Source organism: Hyperoodon ampullatus (genome assembly GCF_949752795.1).
Source record: "Hyperoodon ampullatus genome assembly, chromosome: 8".
NCBI lineage: Eukaryota > Metazoa > Chordata > Mammalia > Artiodactyla > Ziphiidae > Hyperoodon > Hyperoodon ampullatus.
This window is the reverse complement of record NC_136921.1, coordinates 107,017,731-107,040,513: the sequence shown is the minus strand read 5'-3', so window position 1 is coordinate 107,040,513 and position 22,783 is coordinate 107,017,731. Positions and strand designations below refer to the sequence as shown.

The following is a 22,783-nucleotide window of genomic DNA, read 5'->3' as shown; positions in this document are numbered from 1 at the left end:
TTAGATGTGTAAAGTTTTTCATAAAACTTGGGAAGTTTTAGGACATTATTTCTTCAAAAATTCTCCTGCAGGGCTTCCCTGGTGGCACAGTGGTTGAGAGTCCGCCTGCTGATGCAGGGGACACGGGTTCATGCCCCGGTCCGGGAAGACCCCACATGCCGTGGAGCGGCTGGGCCCGTGAGCCATGGCCGCTGAGCCTGTGTGTCCGGAGCCTGTGCTCCGCAATGGGAGAGGCCACAACAGCGAGAGGCCCGCATACCGTACAAAAAAAAAAAAAAAAAAATTCTCCTGCAGGCTCTGGAGAAGCAAAGTGCCAGGCTGTAGAGAGGACCATGTGATGGGGGTGGAGAGCAGCCTCCACCGGCCGAGAACACCTCCTGCTGACAGTTGGTAGGAAAACAGGCACCTAGTCCTCACCCGCAAGGAGCTGAATTTGGCCAAGAACCAGGGAGATGGCAGAGAAGCCCAGGTCTCAAGTGAGATCCAAGACCCAGGCCACACCTTGACTTCAGTCTGGGAAGGCTCTGAGCAGAGAATCCAACTGTGAGATCATAAATTTGTGCCGTTTCAAGCTGCTAAGTTTGTGGTGATTTGTTATGCAACAGAAAACGAATACAGAAGCCACAAGAGAACTTCCAAGGCTCTGGTTTTGAACATGATGGCTTCAAAATGTTACTTGAAATTAGGTCATTTCTCTTTGAGTATTTATCATTCATTAATTCACTGAAAATACTTACTAAATGCCTACTTTGTTTTTACAGGTTTTGTGCTAGGTGCTGAGCATGCAGGGGGAACAAAAGCAGAGAGGTGGAGGAGGCCCAGGGAACAGCAGGGCCAGGCCTGGCCCTGAAGACACCCAGGGCCCAGCCTGGGTCCCAAGAGAATTAGCGGCAACCAGGTCAAGACTACGTCAGCAGCTTGCGTGCCTGAGGTTCAGTCCCAGGGGAACGGTCTTAACTGATGGACCTCAACACTGCATTAAAGATCAGCCAAGAGTGGAAGGAGCCCCGACCAGACACAGAGCAACGTCCACGCTCCACTCTGTACCAGTGAAGTCAAGTGACTTCGGGGAGAGCGCAGCAATCTGGGTTAGTTTTCATTGCAGCCAGGACTGAGAACCACTGACGTAAAGCTTTTCAGCTTCCTCTGAGGGGCCGGGATTACTGTCCCGGAGGCCAGGTTTGACCTCAGCCTGAAGGTGGGGCGTTTGGCAGTCCTCACGATGGGGAAGGGCAGACACTGGAGGCACTGTTTAGATGCCCCAGGCTAGATAACTCAAGGAAAAACATCCCTCTAGAGTCCTGATTAGAAAAGTTAGGACAATAAATCCGAGTTCAAATGTTTAATGTGCATGTCCAGAGAGAGTAGCTATCATGACCAAAGCTGGCTGTTCCCATACAGGCCCTAATCATGATAACGTGCTCGTCTAAAACATCTTCCAGCCCCATGGGAGGGAACACTTCAGTAATAACCTTCAATTACAAAAACACAGACTCATATAGACACTCGTATGCAACGTGTTATGACTAAAGATAGGAAGCTGCACTTGGGCTCTTGTATTTCTTGGTTGATCTGTGACTTTGAAAACTGTAACACAAATATCTGACGTTCCAATCAACCAAATCATGCCACCACCTCCCAGTGTGCCTCCCAAGTCCCAAAGAGGCTTAATGGTTAAATTAAAGGTTGCTCTTTCAATAAATATTGAAACATTTTACAAACAGATCATAAATCAAAAATATTATTTACTATTAGAACAGTAATTTTGAATGAGTGCTTTAATAAAATTCATCCTTGTTTCTTTGACCTTGGACAACTTAGTTTATTACTGTACAATGGCTGGAGAATTACATTGGCTGTGACCCTCCCAAAGAAACCCTGCAGGTGGTTCTTTGGTTCCCTTCCTTGGATTCCGTTAGAGCAGGAGCTAGGTGTTCAGGGGCATTTGGAACCACAACAACCTTGCTAACTACCTCTTGGAATCATCCTTAACCCTGCCTCGACCCAAGTGGTCCACGTTACCAACTCTACCCCAAGGCCAAAGGACTATTTTGGCACGGACGGCGGTGGAAGGAGTATACTACGGGGGAAAAAGAAAAGAAAAAAAAAAAAAATGCAAGGTTCATGATTACACACAAATAACCCAAATCAAGTACTTTGAGTCTGAAACCAGAACGAAGAAATCTGGTTTTGAACAGTAACTTGGAAAGGCTGGCTTGTTTATATATAAAGTAAAAGAACAGTGGCCATGTGTGAAACTCCAAGTGTAGAAGGACAGGACACTGACAGGAAGAGAATAACAGAAACAACAGAGAGAGTGATAACTCCCACTTCCTGTGTGCTTATAACCTGTCAGGAATGGATCATGCTTTTAACATATATGAATTCATCTTCACAGGAGTCCTAAGGCAGAATACTACCTAAGAATAGAAATAACAGGGCCCCGTGCTCCCTCCACTGTGTTATATATATGCCTTTCAACGTGCCATTTCAGAAGAAAATAGCAAATATTTCTCTTCAGGTGACTGAAAAAAAAAAAAAAAAAGCAACGACACAACATCTTGGTATCAGGGTGTCTCCCATGATACAAGATTTCAGATTTTCATTTTGATCTTCAAAGGCTGCAACCAGACGGAGCTGGAGGGACAGGAGCACAGCCTTGGCTTCCTAGAGAAGGAGCGACAGTGGTTTGCGTGTAGGCTGGGGGGTGGCCTACAAGGTCCCGTCAATGCCTCTTCGTGACGCGTGCCTAAGGACATACCTTTCTCACGTCTGAACTCTTTGGCTCTGTCGTCCAGGTTATAATTCTAGACACAGCAAGCCTCGTCTCACTGGAGTTTATGAAATCTGTTGGGTCCATCTGCCTAGCGAGAGACTCGATGTACTTCAGGATGGCAACTTTGACCTGAAAGATCCAGCAATTACCAACAGTAGGTACACTTTACAAATCTTTGAACAGAACTCTTAACTGGTGCTCAGAGAAAAGTACACACTACTGAGGGGACACCGCCTTTCTCCTGGATTTATGTTCCTACACGCAGGGGCCTCCAGCAGGGAAAAAGCATGAGATGACTGACAGGGAAGCCTGGGAACAGAAGGGAGGCCTGCAGCCTAATCCTCCTCACAGACGCCGCAAGACACGTGCCGGGCGGGAGCCCCCGCTGGGGTGAGGGGTGGAGGCACCAGGGGGACCTCCGGCTCTGCCACCGACCGCGGGGCAAGCACAGCTCTGTGTGAGTTTTATTTTTCAGCCACTCGAGGCCAGGTCTTGCAAGGCAGCACTGAAGGTAATTCAAGCTGATAATTCTGCTCTAACTTCCCCACCGAGGTCTCACTTGGTTTGGACCTCAGGAGAAAAGGGTTATTATTTATTGGGCCTCTCCTAAAAACCTCAGCAAAATTAGTGATCAAAGAACAGACAGTGGACCCGATGCCATTCAAAGGAGCACATCTTCCTTCAAATACCATTAGTTCGTTCTTATAGGTATGATGTCTATAAAACATGTCACAATTCATTTTTCATGTGTTACGATGTTAATATTAAAAACATTCTAATAAGATACCTATTTTAACACATCAAAATTCTCTACATTAAATATTAATGTGAAACACTGCAATAATGCCCAAATGTTGGTAAGGATGGGGAACAACTGGAGTTCTCAGACACCGCTGGTAGGAATATAATCTGATATAACCATTTCGGCAGTTTAAAATAAAGTTAAGCGTGTCCCTACCCAATAAACCAGCAACTTCTCTACTATGTACTGAACCAACAGAAATGGAAACATGTTGCTCACAGCAGATTTACTCACAATAGTGAAATACGAGTCATGTATAAACAAGTATATTTTAAGCAAATTTGACTTCTAGAGGTTGAACTATAGTGACAAATAGTTACCGACCTTGAGGTTAGGAGTTTGGGTTTGATCCACAATAAATCTCATCAAAATGTTAAACTGCTGATCAAATGGAAAGGAGTCCCTAGGTTTAAAAAAAAAAAAAGTATTTTAAAAGAAAGACTTATTACAAAAAACAATGTAAAATCATATAATAAACAAAAATACACTATTACGGATTCCTCTAACATATATAAAAAGCAAGCATGTTTATATATTTTAAATATTACTTTTCATTTTATGTAAATACTAAAGTAATACACATTACATAGAAAACTTATTTATTTTGTTTTGTTTTGTTTTTTGGTTTTTGTTTGGCTGCAACGCATGGCGCATGGGATCTTAGTTCCCGGACCAGAGATGGAACCCGGGCCCGGCACTTGAGAGCGCCGAGTCCTAACCACCAGACCGCCAGGGAGTTCCCTAGAAAATTTAGAAAAAGTCCCGAAACACATAAACTGAGCAATGAATGCCTGCTTGCCTTCTTGCCAGGTACCTTTTGGAATACTGCTCACATGAGAAACACTTCCATCGCCCAAACCTAACTTTTACATCCCAAAGAGGCTGCTTGCAGCTGCCCTTGCTGAAGCCGCCTGCACAGTTCCTGGGGTCCTCGCCCGTGAGCTGGCTTTGTGTGGGCACCACAGAAGAGCGCCCGTGGGACACTCACCCAGAAACACCCCTCTCCAGGTACAGACACACACAGGACTGGGACCCTAGGAGCCCCACTCCGGCTCCACTTCTCGCCTGCGACTCATCTCTTTTCTCCTGGTCCTCTCACATTTTTGATCCAACTGAGTAACCCTGAGGGCTCCTGGCGAGTGAAAGTCAGTGCCTTCTCCCTTAAAAAGCCACAATTACTAGTACGAGTTTAAAATTGCCTGAAGGAGCCCTTGTGCCTGATGCAGATGTCCCTTCCATGCTAACAGGAAAGATAATGCAATGCGAAGATCTATTCCAATTGAGGCTGAGTGACTGCATCGCTTTCTTTTAGACTCCCTTAGAGACCATTCTCAGTGTACGGAAGGATAGTAGAAAGAAAAGGGACGCAGATTCGAATCTTTCAGATTACAGGACTGATCTGAAACTTAAATAATACGAGAAAAACATAAAGTGTGTGGCACATCCTAGTTACTAGTAGTACCACCATCATAATTACTAATAAAAAGTCAACTTGACCAACAGCACATCCTTTTCCCCCACATCTATTTGTATCCAAGAAGCTCTGAGGACCACCTCTGGAAGCAAAGCGCATCTTAGTATATATGATTTAAGTGACTCATACTGGCCACACATCAAAGAAACAAACAAACCACACGCAGAACACCTCTCCTTTCTTCTATAGCAAAGGGAGGATGGAGAATACATCTGAGTAATGGGTGTATTTAAGCTGGAGCTGCGCCCTGCTGTCGAGTGCAGCCAAAGGAAAGGAAACTGAGGCAGATTCACAATCAGGTCTATCACCTGAGGAACAGCTCTCAGCCACCTCTGAGACACCCCCGGTACTCACAACCCTAGATAAGCTGAAAGAGCTAAACATCTCAGCTGCCGAGAAAAAGGGACACATGCTTTAGGGACCTAGGCCAGGGAATTCCCCAGAAGAGGGTTCTTAAAGGAATGAGGCATCCAGGAAAACTAACAGCAGGGCACAATTATTTCCCTTAATCACCAAAGATCAGAAATATAATTGTAATATTTCCATCATCCCTAAAAATCTGAAATGGATCTTCTGTCATTCGTAAATCCACCTAAATTAAGGAAGCAATCTACAGGCTAAAGTCTGGCTTATAAATGTTTTCCTTGGCTTTCACAGTGTCATTTAAAAAAATATGTATCTTGAAATATGTTGCCTTAATCCACATTTCTGACCTTTCTTGAAAAGCCTGGACCACTGGGCCCACATCCCCTGTGACCATAACTCACCGCAGCTCCCCAGCCTCTCGCGTAACCGCCCTGCTGTTTACATCGCTCATGTATCATCAGCTGCATCAGCTCAGCCCCTCCAGTCAACCTCTGACCAAACTGTGAGGAATCCACTGGTGTAAAGGACTGTCCCCCAACTGCACTACACTTAGTCACCCACAGGAGGGGTGGTGCCTGAAAGCCTTACTGCAAATACAGTACGTTACACTGAGTTCACTGAAAATCTAAAGGGAAATCTACTTGGATAATAAAATTCTATAGCAGCACAAATTACACAGATCTTCAGGGTCGGGGACCAAAAAAAAGCTGGCATCACAGTGTAGAGGAACAAATGTAGTCTCGGCAGCCAGAGACATCTAACAGATGCAAGCGCGGGAGACAATGCCGGGGCAGTGTGATGCCCTCCACACTCTCCCGCAGGCCAGCCGGCGACCACAGGACACACAACAGAGTGACAACCGGCTCTCCTGGATGCTGGCTCCCGGGCTGCCACGAGCAGGAAGTGGGGCTCCGGGTGTGTCAAGTTACTCTCTGTTTCCTAATTTTACAATGAAATGAGAAAGGTCCTTCCATTCTGACAGTTCTATGATACCTACTCACATCCCAGTTTGCAGTAACGTGTCATATAAAAGTTACTATGCTGATGATGATTTTCTGAGTGACCTGGAGACATCTGTTTATTCTTTTAAAAATTCAGCAATCTGGGCTTCCCTGGTGGTGCAGTGGTTGGGAGTCCGCCTGCCGATGCAAGGGACAGGGGTTCGTGCCCCGGTCCGGGAAGATCCCACAGGCCGTGGAGAGGCTGGGCCCGTGAGCCATGGCCGCTGAGCCTGCGCGTCCAGAGCCTGTGCTCCGCAACGGGAGAGGCCACAGCAGTGAGAGGCCCGCGTACAGCAAAAAAAAAAAAAAAAAAATCAGCAATCTGACACATTCCCCTCCGTCATCCACCAAATCACAACCAAGACATTACTGCGAACCGTCTTCTGAGATCATTCAATTTCTATCGCTCGTGTGTCAAGGATTTACTATTGTACAGGCAAAGATCAGAAGTTTGTTTCCAAACAATAACAGCACAGACTCAGTTTTTTTTACACTTTTTCTGAGTCTCAGTAGCTTTTCTTTTCTCATAAAGGCCAGATGGGCTAAAAATATTGTAAGTGTGTTATCATCTCTGGCCAATGAACTGTTAAGAGAAACTATTCCTGGATGAACGGGAACCCTACACCACACATGAACAGAAAAATTTCTAGTGTGCCTTACAAGAGGTTGAAGTCGTAAAAATACTGGGGTCTTCAGAAGGATGCTCATAAATATTCTAAAGTGTTTTTTAAAGAGAAGAGAATCAATTTTCAATGTTTTCTTTCTTTTTTTTACATTTGTCTTAGGCATTCACAAAAATAATGTCAACTCAAGGAAGATATGGGCATTTCATCTCATGGACTGTTGGGATATTTCAACATATATGTTAATAAGAGAATGTGGGAATTAAGTAAGAAAGTAGATATTCAAGTGGGTGACAAAAGCCACAGGTAACAAAATGACAAGAAACCACCTATAAAGACTCTCGTAGTATCAAAATGGTCTAGTGCCCCCGCCCCACCAGTAGACATTTTCCCAAAGAGGACATACAAATGGCCAACAAGTACATGAAAAGGTGCTCAATATCACTAATTATTAGAAAAATGCAAATAAAAACTACAGTGAGGTATCACCTCACACCTGTTAGAATGGCCATCATCAAAAAGACAAGAGATAACAAATGCTGGTGGGAATGTAAATTGGTGCAGCTGCTATGGAAAGCGGTATGGAGGTTCCACAAAAAAATTAGAACTAGCAAATTCCCTGGTGGCCTATCGGTTAGGATGTGGCACTCTCACTGCTGTGGCCCACGTTCAACCCCTGGTCAGGGAACTGAGATCCCGCAAGCCACGTGGCACAGCCAAAAAAAAAAAAAAAAAATTAGAATTACCATATGGGCCAGCAACCCCACTGCTAGGTATATATCCAAAGGAAATAAAATCAGTATCTCAAAGAGATATCTGACCCCATGTTCACTGCAGCACTATTCACAACAGCCAAGACATGGAAACAACCTAAGTGTGTTGATGGATGAACGGATAAAGAAAATGTGGTGTACGTATAAATGGAATATTATTCAGTCATAAAAGAGAAGGAAATCATGCCATTTGTGACAACATGGATGAAACTTGAGGGCATCGTGCTAAGTGAAATAAGCCAGATAGAGAAAGACAAATACTGCATATCACTTATATGTGGAATCTAAAAAAAAAAAAAAAAAAAAAAAAGTCAAACCCATAGAAACAAAGAGTAGAATGGTGGTTGCCAGAGCCTAGTGGGGTGAGGGAAATGGGGAGATGTTGGTCAAAGGGTACAAACTTCCCATTACAGTTATAACACTTGCTAAGGGAACATATCTTGACTGCTTTTTACCACATAAGCAACAAAAAATGGTAGTTATGTGAGGTGAAGGATGTATTAACTGACACTGCAGTAATCATTTAGCAATATACACGTATCAAATCCTCACATTATACACTTAAAACTCACACAATGTTGTATGTCAGTTTTATCTCAAAAGCTGGGAAAAAATGATCTTGCCCCCAAGCACTTGCCTTGTGACATCGAGAGCCTTCTGAACTTTCGCTTGCACAGATCCAAGCAAATCTGCTCCCATTTTCTTAAGCAATTGTGTGAGAAGAACAAAAAGCCAGTCTTGCAAGTCATCCTTATGAATTATTATAAAATCCACAAGAGTCTCCAAAAACATACTGAAAACCTAGACACAAATGGAAACCAAGTATTTCACATATTTAATTCATGATTTCCTCCCAAGTCTCCAAAATGATAAAAATGCCCATCTTGGCTTTGTCCAGAATCGTAACTGGGGTTGACATTGTCCACAACTGGACGTGGCATAGGAGGCAAACACAGTAACAAGAACAGATAAAGGAAAAGGGGTCGGAACTTACTCTCTGGTGTGAATTCCACCGCAAACCAGGCCATGCAACGAAACAGATTCCACGTTAGTCCACAGTGAAGTCATACAAGTTTCATGCAGTTTCTTAAAAGGCCTGAAAAGGCTACAAACTGACGAAATAACTCTCCCCTCCCTCTACATGCCTTTAAAATTCAGTACAGAGAGAAATTAACTTTGCTGAAAATATGAGTCTAATCTTGGAGGTCTTTCTTTTCTTTCCTTTCCTTTCCTTTCCTTCCTTCCTTCCTCCCTCCCTCTCTCCCTCTCTCTCTCTCTCTTTCCTTTCTCTCTCCCTCTTTTTCTTTAAAATACCTTTTATCCATCATAATTCTATACTATTATTGCTCATTACCTAGCATTCAATAAAAACTATTACAGGATGAAGGGGAAAAAAAACTTGTATATGTATTGCTTTTCATTTCAGTCATCTATTTTGATGTATGCCCGTTCAGGTATTATAAAGTATTATCTTTATGCAAAGATATTATAAAAGCCATAGCAATCATTATAAAAGATTATGGCTTGGGATGAAAGACACCGACAGTTGCATTAATCCTCACGCCACTGTGTGATCATCAGTGCTCCCTACGGTGAGACAGGGCTCATGGCGGATCACCCCTGAACCAGTCTCAGAGAGGTTAGCGGTGGCACTGTGCACCCTACTTGTAAATGAGTCCTGCTCTCCCGGGACAAGCCGGCTATCACAGACCTACTCAGTTCTAGCTCAGCAACTATTAACCACCAGGGGTCTCCCGTGAGACAGCTCAGAAAGAAGTCAATGAGCACCAGCTGTGGGATTCCTGGCTTAGCACAAAGGCAGCTAGCAAATATTTACTAAACTGAGACCTGCAAACTCACTGTACAAGAGCTTTCTGATGGAAACAAATTTCCTTCTTTATCCTCACATTCTGGTTCTGAATCAGCAATCTAGAGGTGACAGGTAATAGAAATTTCATCAATGTCCAAATCCGTCTAATACCCCTTACGCTATACATCTTATGAACCTTATGCTTATGCTTCAAATCTTACTGCTTTGAATACTATCTTACAGAAAATCTTGATAATTATATCTTTGGATATCTACCTGGCCCTTAAACTCAACGTTTCTTGGGTTTTATTAATACTGCGAATGTCAACCTTGCTGTGAGTGAGGGTCATAACAGGAATTTTAAGACATGCTTTAAGACCAATACTGAGGAGAACTGTTGCCCCTGCCCCAAAAAGGAGCACCCCTGCGTTCATTCTCCTAGGCTCCCGTGAGCATTTCAAAAGGCAGGGAGGGGTCCTGTGTGGTTTTCTGTATCCCTAGCCCAGAGTGGGTGCTCAGTAAATGCTGAATGGCTGCACGGGTGGATGGATGATTGACACAGTTCACGGACAATTCCTGTGAGGACGACAGTGTAGGAAAAGAAGGGGAATCACAGTAACTGGCTAGACTTTCTGGCCACCACAGGTTTCTTTCTCCCAGGAGGATTCAGAAGAGACCATTTTTAGTAGGAAAATGATAGTGTAAGACACTTAAGTCTTGCACATCAAGCATTTAAGATTTGCTGGTGCTGATTTCTGGTTCCCTCAATTTCTACTTTAGTTTCTGTCCTTCACCCTTTAACTTGCCCGATACCTTCATTCCTGTTTTTTCTTTCTCTAAAACCACTGAACAGCAACAGCCTGCCAAGGCTTCCTACCAAACAATGGTATTTATTGACAATCTAGACTCCAAGTGAACTTTTGTCAAGGGTCCCGCTCTCAGCTCCACTCCTAGAAAGGGCCTGTCCCTCACTCCTGGGTGCTCTCCCCTCAGCAGGGAGTCCTTGTCAAAAGGCAGTCCTCCTCCGGTCCCCAGGGGGTGTAGGCACCAGCTAAGTGACCACCATCCAGCAAATTCTTAGAGGCGGCAATTCTATTGTTGTCTGGAGAAATACTTAATGTGGTTCTTCAGTAAATCCATTTTATAAATGCTTCCATTTGTCTATCTTGTCCCATACAGACAAATTCTACATGGGTACCCCCCCAAAAAAAATTTACATAACTTGATTATTTTCTTCACTACTGTAACTTTTTTCAGGAAGGCATTATATGATAATACACTGTTACATCCTAGCACCCAGCCCACCATTTGGCTAAGTATGCGAAAATATTTGCTGAATAAGTAAAAGACTACATCTCATTCTCTCCACGGTAACCCTTACTTGAAACACACTTTATTTAACTTGATGTTGTATGGACATTGGAAGTTTCTAAGAATTCCGTTTTCAGAAGCCATAACAAACTAGTGCTGAAATTGGGGTTCAGTCTGTAAGGTCTATACTGTGCTGCAGGGCTGGTATCCCACTCTGAAGTTGTATATTATGCAGCCCACACAGACATGCAGAGAGGAACACAAGTGGGCAGGTTCCCCAGACCTTACCTTGCTGTGAGGGTCAGCAAACATTCGGGTGAAAATCTCACACAATCTTTTCAACTCCACCCGACTGAGGGAACAAAATAGAAATAAATAAATTTAATATTTAATAAGCCAATACTGAAATTAGTTACAGCTTCTCGAAATCCTTTTATTTCATTCCACTATGTAAGCTTTATATAATTTTTATATAACAAAGTCCTTTCTTCACAAATCAATTATCTAAATTTTAATTTATGATGGAACTGCATAGGAATAAAAAAATCATGATCGTTTCGCTCTCATTCTAAAATGAAACTGAATCTCAGAGCGTGATCACCTGAGTTCACACATGTGGGCGTGGCAAAGCCATGAGCCACATCCTGCTCACCTCGTTGCAGGTGTGTTTCCACCACCACAGATGAAAGGCAACGGCATCAACTAGGAAAAGCATGTGCTTCGGGGTCAGACAGACCTGGATTTTAATCTCAGTCCTGCTAGAGCCAAAGTACTCTGATATCTTTGTATCCATTTCAGTGAACCAAGCGGCTGCTAAAAGGATTAAAGAACACACCCTACCTGCAACTGTGCCTGAGACAAGCAAACACGCATTTCATGTGCCCCTGTGACTTTTCTTACCCTGAACTGTACTACTGAATCCCATTTCTACTTCGAGGTTTCATGAGAAAGATTCACCTTCTTCCCCAAATCATCCCTCTCAGGTTGGGTGATCTTTTAACATTGCTAACAATGAAATCTAGATCAGACCAATGCTAATCAACAGATTTCTAGAGATTATTCAATGGATACTTGGTGAACACTAAGAATCAAGAAACTGGGGCCGTGAGAACTGAGCAGATTCTTGACGGATAATGACAGCAAATCCTTTTTTCTGTTTTTTCACAGGTCACTAGAGCACCAGAGAGGACCTGCACTTCAGAGCGCATGTAGCGAAACTTCTCCTGCCGCATGCACAGAAGAGAACAAGGGGGGACGGGGGGTGGGGAGGGAAGACGGCAGGAAGGAATAGAGCAGGGGCCAGACTGGCTGGACAGCCGCGCCTGAAGCGCAGTGATTCGTCAGTCAATGCTCCCACGGCTTTGCGGAGCCATCCATGACCATAGACACTTATCCAGTCCCACCATACAGCTTTAAAAAAAGTTACCCGAAGAATATGATAGAGTGTAGTTCAAACCTCTCTGTAATTTTGAGATTCATCTTATAAGCAATGACCTATTAGTACTGTCATGGTTTAATAAGCAGCATTTCTTCTCAGATATAAAATAATGGTGTGTCAGTGGTGCCTTAGATTTGAGGAAATATGGTATAAACACATATTTTTGGTATATGTAATACATGCTCATTTTAGAAAATTTATGAAAGACAGAAACAAAGAAAAAAGCAAAAATAATCAATTCTAAAGCTAAAGAGTACTTTAGAGTACCCTATTTGAGTATCTCTTTACTCTGCATATTTATAAACTATACCTACGCCGATGTGTATCAAAACATTTTAGACTGAGGCTGGTATCATTTTATCCATGACTCTAAAGTGTAATAAACCGTACCAACCTGCAGACTTGTTTTACTTTTGACCTAAATTGCAAGCTGTACTGAGATTTCTCAAATAACACCTAATAGACAAGTGTAAGCCATAGGGAACCAAATGCTTTCTAAACCTAATCAGTTACAAAGTGTTTGCCGGATATTTCAAATTCTCCGGAAGGCAAGGACCACGACTTAGCCCTCCCAGCACCTTTAGTGCCTGCCCCAGCGGCTGGAATTCCGTTAAGAACTCCCGAGAGGACGGGAGCCCGGGTAAGGCCCCGGGAGTGCAACATGGGACTCAGCCTGAGCTCACAGGCCTGGCCTCCCGCCCTCACCTCAGTGTTCTCTGGCTCTTCAGCAGGTTCTGCAGGCCCAGGAGCCCCTCCTTCCGCTCGGACCAGTTGGAGCTGGCGCAGTGGTTGAGCACCTCGGCCACATCCTCGGTCTGGCGCAGGTAGTGGGGGATGCCCCCGTTCCGGGAGCTGTACGAGCGCTCGGAGCACACGCTGGACGCGTCGCTGTTGGCGTCGTCGTCAGAATACATCCCGTATGGCTCATACCTCCTCCTCACGGGCTTCTTCTGCCAGATCCAAGGACGGGTCGGGGGAGACAGGGACAGGTGACGTGAGTCTCACCAAACAAAACCAACGACAAAGCGCTAAACGTAGACACACACACAGGCGCATGCACCGCCCTTTCCCTGCGCTTACAGATGAGGGAGTAAAAACAGAAAAGCAGACGTAGGGTGAGTAACAAGCAGAGCAACCCACAGCAGAGAGGAAAGAGCATGATCTCTAGCGCGGTGCGTGGCCTTCTCAGTAAGACAGACTGGCTGTGTGACTTCAGAAAGCCTCCTCATCTGTCTGCTTCAGTTTCCCCATCTTTGAGATGACAATGATTATCCTTCTCACAGGCTTGTTGTCAGGATTAAGTGGAATTACGTGTTAAACAGCCCGGCTCGGCACCTGACGCGCTGTAAGTATGAGAGCCCACCAGCCCCTTCCCAATCAAAAGCAATCTATCTTGAGCATGGTCTGTGAGTACATTTGTTTGAATGTTCATGCTTCCTTAAGAACGTCTGACACTGCAGTGGCAGTGGCAGAGTGTCCTACGTAAAAGGATTCCTAAATGATCTAAACCATTTTTATTAAGGACTTAAAGTTTTACAACACTAACAGGCCTTCTGTAGACTAGAACACCCATGTCATTCATTCCTCTTACCTCTGAATATAAAACTAAGTTAAATCCCTAGATAATTTAGCAACAGCTACATAAAATAGATCAAACTTATAAAATACGGTTTCTCCAAGAGAAAAACAAATAGCTACCGGCTTAAACTGTACCGGTGTAATATTCTAGGAATGTGACTTGTACGCCGGGACAGCTCTGCCTTCCACCTACTGTCCCAGCATAATTATTAACAGCACCCTCTCTCACTCTCAAAAGTATCCTCGGTAGGATGATAATTATACAGTCATCTCACTTACCCATCAACTAGATTCCTAAGATAAGAAAAATGTTGAATGTATCCATTCATGAAACAATAACGACATAAGAGGAGACACAAACTAAGTTAATAACTAAAATGAAACACTAGTAGGAAAAGGGGCAGAACCTGATATTCGAAAACACTGAGGCAAATGTGAGAGATGACCAGTTCCATCACTAGCAACAGCATCACTAGTTTCCACAAAATCACAATTCAGAACAGAATTTCTATACTATGCTACTTTTTTTGTTGCTTTTACCAGCTCCTAAAGGAAATATACTCAACAGAAAAAAAAGAAAAAAAAAATAAAAGAAAAGTTAAAGCACTGGTACCTTGCTCCTGGAGTCTCCTAACAGCTGTAGGCAGGAAAATATTGAAGGATGGGGAAAAAGCATAGAGAATTATGTCAGAAGCATATGTGGGGATCGTTCTTGCAACAAAAGTGTACAGCGGAACATACCTTAGCAAACCAAAAATACAGGTTAGCAAGCAATTCGTGTCAAGCGAATAACAAAAACGCTTTCACAATGGCATTTCCTAACCCTCCTACGCCTCTCATGAGACCTTCCAGTATCTGCTGGAATTCTTTGCTGAAACTCTCCCCATAGCACCGAGGTATATCCCTAATGTTGCCATTAACTCTGTCGCCTGCTCCTAGGACAGACGCTGCCCCAGGACTTCTTTTCTGCGAGCAAGGACTGTGTACCATCCCGGCGCTGTCTCTTCTGAAGCAGGTCACTTGGAGAGACCAAGCAGTTTGGACAAAACGCAGTAGTGAGGGCAGCGGGGGTGTAAGGGGAGCCGGAGCTCAGAGAAAAGCCCAAGTCGGGTGAAGGCAAAGCCCAGACTCTCCAGTCCTGCTCTGCACCCTGGCGCTCTGGGCACTGTACCCGCCCCCCCACACCGAACTGCTGTCTCACCGAGGGAGGGCTTTGCACATCCATCACTTCTCACCCCTCGGGCCCCCACTTCTTCAAGTCCCGGAATAAGTAAGAAACAGATTCCAAATGCTGCAACTCGGAAGGAAGAACCGCTTCACAGAATTGTGCGCCACCTCGTGACTCTTAAGTTACGGTCCTGCTTAAAGCAATTATCCTGAACTCCAGTATCTGCCAGAAAAAGCCCTCTTGCACACAAGAATGATGAACAGAGCTGGCCGGGCAGCCCTCACCGTGAAACCACGAGGAGAGCAGAAAACTGCTTGCTCACAGATGCTTGCCAGAGAAATCTGGCTGCGCAGGAGTAAATGAGGGAGGGCCGGGAGGGATGAGAGTTGGAATCACTGTGGCCGCACGCTATAAAGTTTTGACTGGATGAAACACGGCTGGATTTAAAACCTCAGGGTCTGATCCTATAGCCACACACTAGAAAGTTTTGATCGGATGACACACGGCTGGATTTAAAACCTCAGGGGTCTGATCACTGTGGCCACACGCTATAAAGTTTTGATCAGATGAAACAGGGCGTGATTTAAAACCTCGGGGTCTGAAAGCAGGGTTATTACCTTTGTTCATTAGAAGAGAACAAGTCTTAAAACAGTACAAGCAAGACCAGAGATCGGGCAGTTCTAAAGAATGTCTATTTTAAATGCTGAGCACATAAACCAGAAAGTACAAGAGGCTGTGTTACTACCAGCTGCAATGCATCTTTAAAAGGCAATTTGACCACAAGCTGATTCTACTTAGGAATTCTTTGCTATAACCACAAGTTCAATTAAGGACTTCTAATCACTTTATGTTGCTTTTTTTAGATATTACATTATAACAGCACAAAAACACACTTCACTAGTGCTTCACATACTCAGAGAGTTGACCTTAAAATCTGGGAAAGTTTCCGTAAATAATGACTTAAGGACTCATTTAAACAAACAAACATAAAATCATATGGAACAACTAGTGAGGGAAATGGAATAAAGGCAAGATTTTCAAACCGCAAACGCTATGACCTACTGTTATACAATGATATGCTTAGGCTATGCCATCAAAGCCTGTAAAGCAACAGAAGCAATAGAAGGGAATAAAGGAAATGCTGAAAAAAAAAAAAACAAAAGATAAAAAAGGAAAAGAAGAAGCCCAATGACATCAGAGAAGCCTGATGTCATCACAACTTCACTGAGACTGCGGAGTACAGAAGACATACTTGATGCTAAGGTTTCTTGTAAGGCCAGTTTTCACTTACATACAGAGTTCACAGTTTAAGAAGAAAAGAATACTAATATAAATTTACACAGTTTAAAGAGTGTCAAACATGATTTAGTGACCTGGTTTGGAGACTACTTCCTGTTAAGACAGAGGAAAACGCAGGTGAGTAATTCAAAGAGACTCCACGCACGTCGTGCCTCTTACCAAAGCATCAGCAACAGCAGCTTCCAGATCTGCACTGGTGCTCAGAACCCGCATGGCATTCACAGAGCCAGGTATTCTTCCTGCCTGGCCGAGCCCAAACCGGTCTAGTCAAAAACACAAAAGCAAAAGATGTGTCACTTTAATGCACGTGTTTTCATTTCTTTGCGACGGCTCCTGCCTCGTCCCACTTACTGGACAGAGGACGGAAGCATCTCTAGCCAATTTTCACTGCACCTGACTTGTAGTTTCAACTACACCTGACCTGCTTATTATCAGTGGCAGAGGTTACACTGTTCACATTTCATACGATCGTGCCAAAAAGCATCCTGACAACTGAAATGGTTCTTTAATGACAGTCTATTTTTGAAAAGTGTTGAGACATGGGGGGGACCTTATTATTGAAGGTGCTTGGGCCATGAGGGTAGTCTTTTCATGTATACAGAATTCTCTCTAAAGGCTAGTGGCCCTGACATTTGGTCAAACTAATTAGAAAGCTTCATGGTTTGATCAATGAGTTCTAACGCAATGTGTAATAAAAAGTTAAAATTTGAAACAAATGTAGTAAATTGATCTCTGTGCAAATTTTCATTAGTGTCTCTACTGTTTAACTGTTATTAAGCTCAATTAATGTTAGGTATTTGTTCATCAAGATGCCTGTGCCACCAAAGGCTATTTAAAAATCAGTTTATTAAAATTCTTTAATCTTCACCACAAAAAGCTAGTATCTTTGCTGCAAAACATTAATCATTCAGATAATATAAATTTCTCCTGAGTCCCTCAAAGGATTTTTAAATGATAATCTTTATACGTGTCAACCAAACGGACAGAATGCAAAAAAATGTCCAACTTCAGCAGTTCAAACAACTATTCTAAACCTGTTAACAAGCATGGACAATGAAGGCTAACTTTTTAATTTTTTTTTTGGCCACACAGCTTGCGGGATCTTAGTTCCCCAACCAGGGATTGAACCCTGGCCCGTGGCAGTGAAAGCGCCGAATCCAAAAAGACTAACTTTTAAAAGTCCCATTACGTGAGCTGACCAGCCTTCCTTAAGAAGTGCTGAGATTACTTGGGACTCACTGCCCTTGTGAGGCCTTGCTGCTCACAGCTGTGGCAGCTCAAGACAAAGCAGTCCGGTAAAAGGTTCTTATTTAAAATGCTAATGTATAATAAACTTTTGGAAGAAAAATGTTAAGATTAAAAATGCTTTCTCTTTGTTAACAAATAAGACACAGTTTGGACAAGGAAAATCTCTGCATGTGCCATATTCTAGTAATGAAGCATTTAGAGAAAAAAAATAAAAGAAAGAAAGCTAATGTGTTTTACATAATTGATCTTTCCTATAAAATGATATATTTAAAATTTTGGGTAGGTAACAAGACATTATCTACAAACTGGTGAGCTCTAAAAGTGAACTGTTATTTAGCTTTTTTAAATTGTCAGCTTCGAAACGTTATACCTTCCACTGCCACAGAAAGGGGGAAAAGATTTAAACACTGCTAATCAAAAGCTATGTAGTTATGAATTTTTAGAGGGAAACAAAAATTGTATGTTATACTACCCCCTTTTTTAATGCACTTGTTGCTCGTACTGAATTTCACCATTACGTGTATGTTTAAAAGGTGATTTAATGTGCCATATAAACTAAAAAGAGACCACAAAACAATTCTCTCTCTCTCTAGAATATAAATCATCATCTGAAATAACATTATAAATTTGAGATTTATTATGCACATAGTTTTATAAATGATCTTTGTTCAAGTCTCTTTTTTTTCCATTAAAAAAGGGTAGATAGTAAGGGATTTATGAGTAACAGAATGAAAGTAATTCAGTTATAAGCCATTTAAAAATTACCCAGCATAAACATAAATAAAACAGAATCTTAAAAAAAAAAAAAAAAGTAGGTAGGTCTCATGCCAGCAATTCTTGCTCCAGGGATAATACTGATTTTTCAGACACAAAATTAAAACTGTAAGAACAAAGCAATTATTCTGTGCTTCCCAGATGCATACAGCTTTGCCATACACAGTGACTGCAGATCATTTGATATACATCGTAGATAACTGAATTTCAAATCTTAAGGGGAAATGTTTGTCTGGACCTAAGAAAATTTATAAGCCTTTTGTTTTCGCCAGACCAAAATCTGCTCTACGTTCTCTCTGGTACTGTCCAGTTTCCACGAGATGAATATATATGACTGTGCCCTCAGTCTGGCCCATAATCTTCAGGGGAATATGCTAATCAGAGAATACATAATAAAATGCATAGGTGGCTTCATTTAGAGGAAAAACAGAGACACTAACTCAGTAAATTGGTCACAGTTGTCACCATCAACAGTCTGATTTAATAGATTATGCCTTGTACTCAGCTGATAAAACTAGTCATTAGGGATTATTAGTGTATCAAAATGATGCCAGTTAAATCCGGCAAACTGGTGCATTATTGTATGCTCACTTTCTGCCCCAGAGGCCAATAACCAGGGCATCTGGGGTATTGTTACAACGAGGCTGAGATGGAGTGTTTCGGGGCTGCAGGCTGCAAAGGCTACCTTTGGCCTGACTTCATTATCCTAATCATGGTTTGTTTTTTCCAGAAATGCTTTAGGACAATCCATTTCCTTCAATACATGTGAAAGGAGGTTTGCTATAATCTGGAACATCTGGTCACTAAACAGTACCTCCAAGTAATTAGAACCGGACGGTAGTAACCAGCATCAACAGACACCACTTTATTGGGAGCTAAGACTGAGAGACGAAAGCCTCTGCTGGATGAGGTCCATACCCCACTTCCTCCGAGGGACCCTTCAGGACACCTATCTGGGGCTGCTGTTTTCCTGGGGGAGGGAGTGAAAGGAGGGGCACAAGTGCTTCCCCATCCTCTTGTTTTGTTTTAACATAAATACGAACACTGGAGAAATGATGTCGTCAAACAGGCTACAAAGCATCTACGGCCTATTAACAGGACCATAAACATTCAACAACTTAAAAAAAAAAAAAGAAGCACATCGTGGGGGGAAAGAAAATATGAGGTGCATACATGCCAAGTGCTAGCGGACACTGATGGGTACAGATGCGACAATGAGCGTGGACAGGCATGGCATGCATGAGCGCGTGTTCACCTGACTGCCCAACAGAGTCAGCCGTGGCAAGAGCACTAGTGGACCTGGAATGACGTCGAGAGGCTGCAGGTAAAAGGAACGGCAACACCCACAGGGTTAACACACGAGAACCCGAGACAGCAGCGGCCACAGGCCGGAGGGAACGCGGGGCTGCTCCCAACGTGGCCGTGTTTCCTCACGGAAAGACATGGTGTTGGGTGTGAATGGACAGCGAGTGCCAATCCCCGGGCTGCACGCGGGGCGCTGGCACAGGGGGAGGGCTGCCTGTGCACCCAGCGGCCCCCGCCCCGCGTGCGCGCTGCCGCCTCCGGGAGCCGCCGTCGCCACCACCGCCACCACGGACTGGGCACGGGAAGGACGCCGGGGGGCGCGCCGAGGGGGCGGAGCAGCAGGATGGGTCACGCCTCCCGTCAGGATGCGATGCACACGCGACCATGCACCAGAAACAGAAGCGGAGAAGTTCACACAACGTTCTCTCAACAGACACAGAATGAAGTCACAAAAAGGGGGCTTTCATATACAGGATGGATACACAACAAGGTCCCACTGTGGAGCACAGGGAACTCCATTCAATATACTGTGACAAACCATCATGGAAAAGAACATGAAAAAGAACGTATGTATGTATAACTGAATCACTTTGCTGTACAGCAGAAATTAACACAATGTTGTACATCAACTATACTTCAATAAAAAAGAAATAAAATACTTCATGCTTCACAGGTAAAATATAAATCAATTAAAAAAAAAAAAAGAAGGGGGCTCAACAACTGAATTCCGTTTTCCCTAGTCAACATGTGTGCTGTTCTGTTGCAGAAATATCCCAATGATTAAGGAACTCACTGTTTTAACTGTTGGAAAGTTGGCTGTAATAAGTTTAACAGCCTTCCTTGGAGAGGCATTTGCAGGCCTCTGGTTATGAGCACCAGCTCCGTGACACATGCGGGGCAAGTCCTGGTCAGATCACAACTAGCTGTGTGGGCCTTGAGCAAAGTACTAAACCCCTCTGTGTCTCAGTTCCTCATCTGTGCAATGGGGCCAACAAGGGTACCCTCCTCTTGGGAGTTAAGAGAATTAGGAGAGACTATACATCAAACACTTGAAACGCTGCCAGGCACAGAATAAACCGTGGCAGTTAACAGCAGCAGTGCTGGTTAATAAATATTATTTTGCTAGCAAGTACTCTTAATATTATATCGCATCAATTCATCAGTCTGAGGAAACATACACCAAACTCCATCCTCGTGTGGAGAGAATAACTTTTAGAAACAATTATGAAATACAGGCTTGGGTCCAAACCTGAATTTATTGACCCGAGTGCCACGTAATATGTGGCTTTTTCTTTACCTCCAAAAAAGAAAAAAGAAAAAAAAGAAAAAAAAAGATAACATGCTTCTATCATTACTTGGAAAGAACACAGTGACTGTAGCACAGAGAGTTCATAGGTTTCACAGAGTGACACTAAGCAGTGCCAGAGTCCAGAATCCTCCCACATTTACATGCTTAGTCATGAAATGGCAAAACCCCAAACTCTTCAATACAATTTTATTTACTTAAGCTCATGTCACCTTGTGAAATGTGCATATCTGCGGGATAAGGGGTACTGAACAGCAAAGGTTACCTGGTCAGTAAGGATAAATTTTTACCAGCATGCAAAAGAAAAAGAAAATCCCTAATTCCTCGAGATACACAAAAATAGGTCGGCAAGCTCTAAAACAGGTATTACAAAACAATCACTTTCCTTAAATGAGGAAACCGGCAGGACATTTTGTAAGACTGAAGCAAACTATTCATTTCTTGTACAAGCACAATGGTACCGTATCCTGACCGTTTAAACTGGAAACCATGTTTAAGCAACACCTGATCTGAAGGTTCCTTATAAAGTCGTCCTTTGGTTCTGTTTCAACAGAATATTCTACAGCAAATCTGTCACGTAACAAGTCCTCTGTCACGTTCTCAAGTGAACGTCCCACAATGGAATCCAAGGTGGACCCGCTTACATCAAAGCCTCGTTGACAGCAGAATCCTACAGCCTTAATCTCACCTAAAAGCTGTCACCGTTACTGTGTATTCATACCATTAAAATGGTCCAAAATAACTTTTTAAGAAAAATGCAAGCTCAAGCCCAATATATAGTCACTGAAACAGAATTACTTCTGTCCTTTTCGTTTAAAAAGTGAAGGTTGGCTACGTACGTTGATTCAAAGGGGCACTAATACAAAACCTCACTGACTTATAAAGGGGGTGGGAAATGAACATTAAAGTGAATGAGAATAAGAAGGAAACATCACACTCTCCGAAGGGCGTAGGAGGCTCCCCAGGGGGCAGCAACCTTTGGGACTTGTCCATGAATTCCCAGGTGCCACTGCCACACCTGGAAATCCTGACTCAGAAACGTGGCCAAGCACCTTCTCTGTACCTGAGCCTGGAGAGGCCTCAGAAAGCAGTTAGTACATTTCGGAGGAACCAATGAAAGACACCTCAGGTGAGGCAGGGGAACAGCCACGCTTTGAAGTCAGACCCGTGTGGCCTTGGGGGAGTGGCCTCCTCTCCCCAGGTCTTGGTTTTGTCATCGAGACAAGAGGGACGACGATACCTGTCCCAGAGGCTGAACAGGACCCGCAAGGGTTATATGCCCACTGACCGCTCAGCACGGTGCCAGGGACACGTGGGCACTGGTGCTGTTCTTGCCGGATAGGAGCTTTATGAACAGATTTAACCCAACAAGAAAGAAAAAAAGTCATGGTCTAAAAACTGAGCTGAAATGATGTGAACTCCTGCCCTGACCACACAGAAGACCACGCTGGTGCCAGAGCTTGTGAGAAGGGGGGATGTCTGCAGCCACAGCTCCAGCTGTGGTAACAGCAATGACACACGTCCACAACCCGGGCTGTCACCAAGACACTTCAGTGGAAATCAGGCTGGATCCCTCAGCTCCTCAGGGTCCAATCAGGACCTCAAGAATCCAGCACACCTTGCCTGGTCTACAGACCACAGGCTGGGTCACAAAGGCTGCTTCCATGGACAGGAACAAAAACAGCAGTGTACATGCGAAATAAAAACACTGAACTCTAAGAGACAAAATAA

At 43.5% G+C, this 22,783-nt stretch overlaps 1 protein-coding gene across 21 annotated transcripts in view; it reads right to left on the bottom strand.

Annotated features, from left to right (window-relative positions):
• Nucleotides 1–22,783, bottom strand: part of CLASP1 (cytoplasmic linker associated protein 1) — a gene marked incomplete at both ends in the record, with an annotated part of 231,564 nt that overhangs the window by 52,526 nt on the left and 156,255 nt on the right. For 8 of the 21 annotated variants that reach the window (XM_079710815.1, XM_079710809.1, XM_079710819.1 and 5 more), the window contains 7 exons: nt 2,762–2,905; nt 3,903–3,981; nt 8,453–8,616; nt 11,225–11,288; nt 13,080–13,324; nt 14,566–14,589; nt 16,579–16,682. In XM_079710815.1, coding sequence (XP_079566941.1) covers nt 2,762–2,905; nt 3,903–3,981; nt 8,453–8,616; nt 11,225–11,288; nt 13,080–13,324; nt 14,566–14,589; nt 16,579–16,682 — 824 coding nt within the window. Of the gene's footprint in view, nt 1–2,761; nt 2,906–3,902; nt 3,982–8,452; nt 8,617–11,224; nt 11,289–13,079; nt 13,325–14,565; nt 14,590–16,578; nt 16,683–19,696; nt 19,760–22,783 lie in introns of all 21 variants that reach the window. The other 13 variants (XM_079710818.1, XM_079710805.1, XM_079710806.1 and 10 more) reach the window with 3 other exon arrangements.